At 41.2% G+C, this 10,880-nt stretch overlaps 1 protein-coding gene across 2 annotated transcripts in view; it reads left to right on the forward strand.

Moving 5' to 3' along the window:
• LOC118744200 (SR-related and CTD-associated factor 4) overlaps positions 1–9,930 on the forward strand; it is a 22,540-nt gene extending 12,610 nt beyond the window's left edge. For both annotated transcript variants that reach the window (XM_036477040.1, XM_036477041.1), the window contains 3 exons: positions 6,075–7,586; positions 7,666–7,905; positions 8,023–9,930. In XM_036477040.1, the coding sequence (XP_036332933.1) occupies positions 6,075–7,586; positions 7,666–7,905; positions 8,023–8,951 (2,681 nt within the window). In that variant the 3' untranslated portion in view covers positions 8,952–9,930. The remainder of the gene's footprint in view (positions 1–6,074; positions 7,587–7,665; positions 7,906–8,022) is intronic.
• The last annotated feature ends 950 nt before the right edge of the window (positions 9,931–10,880 follow it).

Genomic DNA, 10,880 nt, shown 5'->3' on the forward strand with positions numbered 1-10,880 from the left:
AATGCCAAAAATCAACGGATTTTTATAGCTGCTTGAAACTTGCACTTTTTCAGACTAGAATTGAATGTGCTACAAAACTGCATACCAGAATTTTTTCTAAAGATTCTGATTAAAAAGTTTGAAATTTGGGTGAAAAATTGCAAAATTTTTATAATTTTTATACAAAGTTTAAAATCTGAATTTATATGGTGTTTGTTGTATAGCCAGCTAGGCTTTTATAAAAAAATAATAAACATTCAATAAACAAAAGACAAATAGCCAAAACTGGTCAAAATATCGCACTCCTATTATTTTGTGGACAACTGTATATAAACAGTTTAGCCATTTGGTTGCGCATTTCCATTTTATTATGCGTGACGTGAAAATTCTTTTGGTTATGCCAGGGACACACATCTTAGTATGGTATCAATACTAATCAATACTAATACCACATGTATACCACGAATTCTTGTGGTTGCTACCTAGCAACGGCAAACTTGCAATATTGTTATTGCAATTTCATGTGGTATGTGTCGCAGGCATTAAATATCTCGTCTAAACACAAAATAAAAACAATAATATATTTTTCTATAAATTCACTAATTGGTTTATTTTTTACTTTCAGATCTTTTTGGCGTAATTGTTGTTGGCTGACGTGTGTTTTGTGTAAAAACAAAATAAATCAAAAAGTGTTTAAGCCTGACTTAAATAACTAAAAAAAAAACACGAAAAAACGTGTACAATACATTGGCTTCCTAACTAAATTGTTTTATCTACGTTTTTGAGCAAATTTCACAAGCTAATCGCGTAAAAAAAAAACAACAAAACCCAACTTATACAGAAATGACGCTATATATTTACAGTGTCAGAAAATACTTTTTTACAACAAAAACTTTAAAATATTTAATATTAAAATATCTATAATAATGTAGCCAAGGGTCGATAACTCGATGACAATAACGCCTGATTCGTTATTTTACTTCATATCGATCCCGTCCTGGTTGTGAGCTTAATTTTGTAAAGCCTATGATATCGAAATGAAGCTACTGCGGTTAGCTGATATGACGCGTTCAAAATTTTAGGATAATAATGTGTTAAAAAAAAAACGTTTGTAAATGTTTCTTTGTACAGTGTACGTTCATAAAGGTAGCATATCCGATAAACGGTGATTAAGTCACAGAAGAAATCTATTATTACTCTGAAAAAAGTTCACATAGATCGGGATATGAAAAATCACATGCTAATGAATATCTCAAACAAAATTTAGATTGGTAATGCAAATGTTTGATACCTCAACGTTTTCAAATTTCCAAGTTATAGGTTAGGTTAATTTGCCAGATGAAAATAAAAAACACTCACAAAAATTCAGTAATCAAAATAAGAAAAGTAAGATAATGGAAATCTAAACACAGTAAATAAAATTGGTGGAATGGACAAAGGCCATAACAGTTTTTTCTGTGATCGGTATTATAAACCTAGTGGGCCGCCAGGTACTACTTTTCACATGCGGAACATATCAACTTCCATGACTAACGCATAGCCGCCTTCGCATGAATTATTTTCTGTAGTACAAATAACAATAGAGTGTAATCCTTCGTATTCGATCGTGCGTCCATGCAACACACATGCCTTCTTCATCTGATCGTTCATCTGATCTGATACACAGCGGCTACAACTTAAGATGCTGAGTACGTAGCTGCTCACTACCTAACTTTGTTGTCTACTCGCTTCGTATTTATTACTTCGGCTTCTCCTACTTTACACCTACTTTAGTTAGTAGCAAATTCAGCTATTCAATATGCACATGACTAGGCAATACATTTTTTGTAGTTACTGCGGTCAAACTAACAAAAGCATATCGCACTCCGTTTTCAAAAGATTCACAACTCAAAATCTGGCATTTTTTAGATTATGCGCTAAAAATGTATACAGAGCTTTTATTTACCTTTCAGCAAAAGCTAGAACAATTTTTTGTTATAATTTGTTAAAAAAACAAAAATTTAAGGTAAAGAGCCCTTGCCCATATGATTATCATGTGCTAAAAAATAGTTGTTCGCATTTTCTGGCAAACCTATTATTTTGAGTTGTGAATCTTTTGAAGACGGTGTCCGATATGTACATATATGCTGGCATGAATAACATTAGGAGCACCTTACAAAATGGCCTAGTGGACCCAGCAGTCATTTAGATGTACTGGAACTCGGACAGACGTTTTTATATGTGTTGTTAGTTGGCAGTGGTTGTACAAACTATCGCTAGAGCAAGTCTCTGCATACGACCACTTACTGTCGTTGTAACAGCACAACAAACTATTCCAATGAGTTCAAAGAATTCTGCTAAAGCGGAAAACGTTGACTAGACATTAATCTGAGCGTTTCCATTAGATAGATAGATAGATTGAAATAGAGGTATGCCTACGTGCAAGAGATCTATTGTGCTCTCAACCTTTTACAGTACCTCATCGAATCCTAGGAAACCTATAAATTTGAGATCTCCAGGGGTTAGCGATTGTATCAATTCTTTACCTGGCCAGAGTTGGCCTAGACACCTCTCCCGTCTTCTCCCAACCGCCTTGCTCTCGCGATGCAGGTGAACAGGAGTCTCCTCAGTCACATCGCAGGAACGACATAGGTCGTTCGACCAGATCCCTAGCTTGTGCAGGTGACCTCTCAGTCTACAGTGACCCATCAGAAAACCGGTTATTATCCTTACCCTCTTTTTGGGGAGATTTATAATTGCCCTGTACCTTGCAAGGTTGTAGCCTCCGAGTAGGCATTTAGCCTGACGTAGACCTGTAGTGTTACGCCAATGTTGATTCCTTAGTCGGATCCCTTTCCCGATATATTTTTGAATTAGGCTTTTTTCAATTGATTGTTGCCTTAACTTGGTTACTAGCTTTAGAACACTTCTGTGTCCGCCCTAAAGCTCTTATGAAACGCAACAGATTGGGGGCGCCACAGAGTGAATTTGAATAACCTCTGGGCCCCCCATATAATCGTGTTTTGTTTTCTAAAGGCCGCTTCATATTCTAGAAGTAGGTGCAGTGGGGCTTCTTCCACCGTATCGCATAACCATTAAAGTCGTCTTTGGGAGAGTGATTAGCCTACTAAGCTTAGAGTTTTATGGCTATAAAGTTGAAGGTAATTAAATTTCAAAGTACCAGCATCCCAGGCTTGAGTTTAAAAAACCTACAGAAACAGTTAAAAAAATAAATGAAATCTCTCATTCAAAAATGCCGACGCAACCACACAAATGCAGTGATCAACATAACAAGTAAAGTAAATAAGTAAAAATTTGTTGGCCCATTTGATGTGTGCTAATGGGCGTTCCTAAACAGCCTCTCTTTACCCTTGACTATTTCCTGATAGTATGTGGCCCTATAACAAACAAGAATTTTGGTTTTATAAAGGGATTAGCTGATGTTTCCCTAGCAGGGTCTAAGACGTGTACGTACCCACGACAGTCGGGTCTACGTAACCGGAACGACCCAGATTTATATCTGGCCAAGGACTGTCACTCCAGCAACACTCCCCAAAAAGTCTTTGGGGAATTTGTATGCTGCTACAACAACAACAACAACGTGTACGCAGCATTTGGTAGAACATAGGTCCGATCTTCGGCCCCCCCAACACTTGCACGCAATGCGTCGGATAGGACTTCTCTCCTAAAAATATGCTCGATATAGACCTACACTTGGCCCAATTTTATGTGAAAAGAACGTCGGTCAAAGGTAACCAAAATCTTGGCGCCAAATAATATATTTTTTAGTCTGTTCCAATAGCAGTCCGGTTTACAGGATTTAGTCAGAACTTACAGGAAGTCGTTCCTATTGACATAAAACCTGTAAGTGGGAACACATTTGAGAGAGTAACTGAGCAACTGTTCCTAGTCAGAAGTTACAGGATTTAGTCCGGAGTATTTTTTCCTGTAAGTTCATGAAAAGTGTCAAACGATCAGCTGATTTACATGTGCAAACAAAAACTGAAAGCGGTGAAAGCAAAGAACCTTATATTTGTTATAAAATGGAAGTAAACAACGAAATATTTGAATATGTATAGATTTTAATAATTATTTAGTGATATTTCAGCTAAATCAGTGTTGTACAAATGACATGTAAACAAACCGACTGACGTTTTTACAGGAAATAGTGCTTTTTGCGTTCCTATGCACTTATGCATCTGTTCTCCTTTTACTCTCATTTGAGAGCGTAAAATTGTAGTTTGACAGTTCCACAGGTTTTAGTCCGAAGTTCAAAGGAACAGACTATTTCTTATAGTTTATGGCATTTGGGCAGGTTCTGCAATTCACTTCCGAGTGAATTTCAACCCCTGCCAATTTGAATTCAAAGCGAACTTGGCTTGAATATTCTCGAAAGTGAATTGGAGAACCTGCCTGAATATATCTAAAATGTTCCGAAGTTTCTCAAACAGTTTTTGAGAAAATTCAGGATTTTTTAGAAACCATTGGTTTAGATAAAGTATTTTTGCAGGGTCAATTTCAAAATATCATTTTAATTTGGCCAAGGTATTACTGAAGACTTGGCAAATCTTAATCAGATATAAGGTTTTAGAGTCTACTAGAAATATTGAAAATCTTAGTGGGTTGGATCAGGTACTAAAGAGCTGCATAAATGCATTTATCTCTTCACCTTACTTAAATAATCTAGGCCTTGTTTTTTACTCAAAGTATAAGGCAACCAAGTCGCACAAATCCTCTAATTGGCATTGAGAGCAATAACTAGATATTTATACTCCTTTCCCTGCTCCAAGTTGCATGCACCTGGGTGTAGATCAGTTACTCGTATGCTACCGTAACAAGTATAGGAGCACTACCCCAACAAACAATAAGGTTAGAGACCGATTAGAAAACGATTCGAATTCTAATGTGCGTTCCTAAAGTAAAAGGTTAGAAGACGATTAGAGAAACGCTCGAGAATTATAACATTCTCCACAGAAATGGGACATAGTTCTCTATGAGCCAATTTACACGACGACTTTTCACCCTGCGTTTTTGCCACATTCCCTTTTAAAAAAGTCTTCGAAAATCCTCGTGCATTTACACGATGATTTTTTCTTTACGGTGTTTCTTGCGTATTTTTGACATTTAAGCGTAAACTCTTTCGTCCTCATTTTTAAAGCGGAGCGAATCACGAACTCAAAGCAAAAATACGAAAAAGTGAACTCGATAAAAGCGAAACGTCAAAAACCCCTCGATTTCGCTGTTGTTCTTATTGTAGCGGCTACAACAACCCCACCCAGATCGGTTGGTATCTCAGTCGTTGTCGTCAAGTTCCACTAACGGCAGCCCTAGGAAGCGTGCAGCTTCTATTGGGTTGGTCCACAAGGACAAAGCCGTTAGGGTTGTCGGGTTTTCCGGGCATGCGAAGAGATGTTTCGAGTCATGTGGGGTCTCTCCGCATGCCGGACACTCATTTGGCACATCCTCATTCAATCTACTCAGGTAGGAGTTTAACCTGCTGCAGTAGCCACAGCGGAGTTGGGCTATTGTCGTTCGTCGTCCGATTTCGCTCACCGTGCGTGCTTGCCAACCCCGCTGACTTCGCTACACTTCTTGCCTTCAAGCTCGACACGCATAACTTTCCACCCAGGGTGACAGAACTCCAGAATTTGGTATATTCAATACTATCTTTCGTACTATTATTTCTGACTAAATTATGGTGTAATGGAGCTAAAAATCATTGCTTTAAGCACTAAGGTGGAATGGCCATAACCTATAAAAACACCAAGAAATTAAGAAATTCAGACACCGACCACCTTCCGACGATAAATGCAAAAACACCATATAGAAACATTGAGTTAGAAGATTACAAAGTAAAACCGCACATCAGCCACAACGAGGTCGTCATTGAGTTTTAGATTATTTAAACATTTTGGGTCTCATGCATACAAGGTGAGCTTAAGCTCGGACTCAGTTTCTGCCCTGATGAAGTAAGCTCACCCTAAAGAATTTGTACTGAAAATTGAGTCGGAGCCTAAGCTCACTTTTTATGCATGATGCCCTTTGTTTTGTTGCACTTTATTTCCTTTTCACTGCAAATGCTAATACTTTGCCCTAAATCTTGCTTCTCCTTGCAGTTTGCAGTACTACATTGTGGGTGGGTCATCTCTCAAAACTTGTCTACCAAGAGGAATTATCCGACACATTTGGCGCGTATGGCGATATCGTAAGCATCGATTTGATTGTGCCGCGTGGCTGTGCATTTATCGTTATGAACAGACGTCAGGATGCGCACAAAGCCATGCAAGGTCTGAAGAATCACAAACTTCAGGGCCGCGCCATCACCATCTCGTGGGCTGCCGGCAAGGGTGTTAAAAGCAAGGAGTGGAAGGACTTCTGGGATCTGGAGTTGGGTTGCACCTACATCCCTTGGACTAAGTTGGATAATGAAACGGATTTGGCTTCCTTAGAAGAGGGCGGCATGTTCGACGAAGATTCAATGCCCGGTTGGGTGAAGGACAAAATCAATCATATGAAAAGTTTGAAGGAGCAAGCTGCAGAGAATGCAGCTAATATGCCTAGCGGCGCACCGCCTGCATCAGGAGGCAATAATCCACCAGGTGGATTACTGTTTGGCATCGATACTACACAACCGCCACCGGGCCCACCACCTACAGCAGGGCCACCGCCAAAAATGCCAATGATGGCCATGCAATTCCCTATGGCGCCTCCAATGGGCGGACCACCACGAATGCTCGGCGGTCCCATGGGTCCGATGCCTCTCTCCGGCATACCTATGCCACCGAACATGGTTCCCGGTATGCCTCCACCACATCCGATGATGATGCCAACTGGTATGATGCCACCAGGTTTTCCGCCTATACCTGGTCAGGTGACCGGTGGCAATGGTCCGCCTCCTGGCATGGGACCACCAATGGGAATGCCACCGCCAGGCGGGCCAGGGCAGTTCCCACCTCCAGGCGCTATGGTAGGTGGTGTGCCCCCACCTGCTGTTGGCAATGTACCTTCCAATGACGATCAAATGGATATTGAAATGGATGAGGAGGATGGGCCGAATTCGGCCAACATACAGACGACAGTAGGTGCACCCTCTATAAACTTTAATCAGCCACCACCGATGTTTGGTGGACCGGGAGGTCCAGGTGGACCCGGTGGACCAGGTCCTGAAAATAGCGGGGGCGATATATTTAGCCGTGAACGTCCACGTGACCGTGGCGGTCCCGGTGGTGGTGGCAGTCGCTGGGGTAATCGTGGGGGCGGCGGCGAAGAAGTAGATTTGATTGAAGCTGCAAAAAGGTGGCGTGAAAATGGAGGGCCGCCTAATTTCAATGAAGGCAATATGAGTGGACCACCTAACTTTAATGAGGGTGGCATGGGAGGCCCCCCGCCCTTTAACGAAGGTGGTATGGGGGGTGGACCACCAAATTTCAACGACGGCAACATGACTGGTGGACCACCAAATTTCAACGAAGGCAACATGGGTGGCGGACCCCCAAATTTCAACGATGGCAACATGGGTGGACCGCCTAATTTTAATGAGGGTGGTCGTGGAGGACGTGGTGGCGGACCAATGAACATGCCGCCGCTGGATATGAATAATCCACCACATCGTCCCGATTTTATGAATGGTAAGTACAACGCATAGAAAGTTAAACGAGCAATGTAGAACATATAAAAAACCATTTGTCTATATTAATGTTTCAATAGATTTTGATGGCCGCGGAGGACCGCGCTTAATGGGACCGCGTGGCGGCGGCAATCACAATGGTGACTTCTACCCCCCTAACATGCAGAATCGCTTCAATCAACCTACCAGTCTTATGCAAATGCGTATACCGCCACCCAATGCGTTTAATCAACGTATGGGTGGGCCGGGAGGTGGTCCAATGTTTATGCGCGGAGGACCAGGTGGTGGCCCAGGACAAGGACAAGGTCCAGGAAGACAAGGTGAGTGGGAATATAACAGAAAAATTTTTAAGAAAGACTATCGCAATGCGCTTAATATTTTTAACAATTAATTATTTATGTTGTTATACGAAATTTAAACTTAATATTTTTCGTAAGGCTTCTTCAATCCGCGCAATCCGTTCGATCGGGATGGACCGGGACCAGGCCGTGGCGGTCGAGGTGGTCGTGGAGGTCGTGGTGGTGGTCGAGGAGGCGGACCGCCGGGTCATGGAGGTCCAAGCAATTGGAGCGATGAGGAAGCTGACGATGGCAACATGTTCAAACGGCGTGGTGGAGGACCTGGTGGGCCGGGCGGCAACCGTTTCCGGGATCGTGATGGGCCCGAAGAACGGCATGTACGAGGTGGTCCAGGTGGCAACCGAAGGGGTGGCCCTGGTGGCGGTCGTGAACGCCCGGATCGTGGCGATCACCGAGATAACGAGCGGGGCGACCGCGGACGAGGCGGAAACCGGCGGAACTCACGTGAGGAAACTCGCGATGAAGCACCCAAACCATTAACAAAGCCAGGCGCTAAATTTGCGGACACTGAAGCTGATTGGGATCTAGAATTGCAGGATTATAAACCAGAGAGTGCATCAATAGCAGGAGCGAAAGACGCTAACAGCAGTAGAACAACGAAAGATAAAGAAGAAAATATAGATATCGCAGCTAAGAAACCAAGCCAACCCACAGGAGTGCAAAGGCATAACCCATTTGCATCAGGACCAAAAGTTCTGAACGAGCCGCAATCAAAGCAAGTAAATTTACCGGCCAAATTAGAGGTGCAAAAGGAAATTAAGGAGTCAAGTGAGAGGCCGCAGCAGCAACAACCAGCAGTAGTAGAACCTACTGAAGCAAAGGCAGCGCCCGCGCCAGAAGCTGCACCGAAAGCAGCGCCAGTAATAACGCCAACCCCCGCAAAGCCGACAGCGGATGCTGAGAGTAAAAAGCCCACACCAAAACCAGTAGCAGCGGCAGCTGCACCAAGCACAGACTCGGTTGCACCGACACCGGCCGCCAAGGAAGCGGAAAAGCCAAGTGAATGAAAACATCACAGTTGCGATGATGGTGATGAATAGAGAAGAAATTCAATTCACACGCCTAAATATTAGATGTTAGCAAAGCAATTTTCTATTTTTATTTTGTTAAATATTAATCTATAATCTATAGAAAGTTACATAAAAAATAAACAACAAATACCTATTTTATTGCCTAATTTGTAAAATATGAATGTAACATGAGAATTATTTTACTACAACAAGAACTTTAAAGCCTGTGTCTATAATTTGTAAAAAAAAAAATGTAAAGAATGTCTGCAATCACGCATTGATGAATGAAGTCGTGAGAAAATCGCATACAAAACAAAGGATGGAATCAAATAAGTTCAAAATTCATAGACAAACTATAAACAGCACTAGCAAGCATTCATACAATCGATGTTAAGAGCTTCACTGAGAGTATTCTTAAAAACGAACCAAGACAAACCACTATTCACAAATGAACCAGATTCGAAGACAAACTAAAATTCCATATGTATGTACTATAGCCAAGTTAGAAAAGTTGTAGTTTAAATATGGAAGGAATCTTCCCAAGACAGGCTTTTTTGCACACAAATGCCAGAGATTCAAATACTGTTTATTGTGTTTATAATATAAAGAATTTTCAAAGCTTAGCTTAGAAACGCCTTCCAACGCAAATACAAAATGAAAAACATTACTAAATTAACCTATTTTGAGTTGGAAAACATATAACATTACGCATAATGCTAACATTCTAAACAAAGACAATTTCAAGTGGGCGTCTCTTGATCAAGCAAATGCATATGCCATAGCCGAACGAGGGACCTATTTTTGAATTTCCAGAAAAAAAGTTTTGAACGATGTTCAAAACTCATAATAACTGCATATAAAAATGAATTGATGAGTTAGTAGATATGTATGTATTCAATTAGATTACAGCAAATTATCTTACATGTATGTATATGTAATACGGATATCCTTTGAACAAATAAATACGCAAATTAAATTTTTTGTTTCGTTATGCAGGGGACTAAATAATGAATGACATAACTTTCATTCTAATACAACTAATATTTTTGCGCATGCAATTTATGGTGTACGGGTTGATGTTACACAAAATAAAGCGACCTGCAATTTGACGCCGCCTCCGAACGGCAAATGCAGTTTATGAATGGTAGGGATGTCGGGAAAAACATCGATGCACCGAAAATATCGATGTTTTGCTTCGATGCATCGAAAATTTTCCACTCGATGTATAGTGTTTCAAAACACATCTGACGGTTTAATGTACCGTCATTTTTCTTTTACAAAAAAGAGAAGTGACTTTGACCACAAAATTGAAATGGCTACACAAAGTTCCCTTAGAAACGTAATTAGCTCAGTTGCAGTAATTTATTTCTAACTTTGTACAATTTCGCTAATAACATATTTTGTTGTGAAACATCATCTGAAAAATCCTATGCAAATCGGAAAATATCGATGTAAATTTCGATGCATCGAACCAAAGAAAAACGACGTATTTTTACCACTGACATCCCTAATGACGGGGCTTGTTCGAGCTGCAATCACAACCGCAGTGTTGCGCGAACTATTAAAGTATCACGTATTATCAGTTGGGCAGTTGCAACAGTGTTGCAAACTTGCATCAGTACGGCAGTAATGCCGCTTTTATAACGTGCCTCGAACAGGCCCTGGCTTTTGAAGGCAGAAGCAGACTCTGAAGTTTGCCACTGCATGCCGAAAGGCGACCGCGGCTAGAAAACTATTCATACGCACTTATTGAACGAGAAAACGACTTTGAAAATACCACCGATAAACGACCAACAGTTGGCGTTCCCACGACAGTCGGGTCTACGTAACCGGAACGACCCAGATTTATATCTGGCCAAGGACTGTCACTCCAGCAACACTCCCCAAAAAGTCTTTGGGGAATTTGTATGCTGCTACAACAACAAC

Source organism: Rhagoletis pomonella, unplaced genomic scaffold (assembly GCF_013731165.1).
Source record: "Rhagoletis pomonella isolate Grant_MI unplaced genomic scaffold, Rhpom_1.0 Rhpom_scaffold_00008, whole genome shotgun sequence".
Lineage (NCBI taxonomy): Eukaryota > Metazoa > Arthropoda > Insecta > Diptera > Tephritidae > Rhagoletis > Rhagoletis pomonella.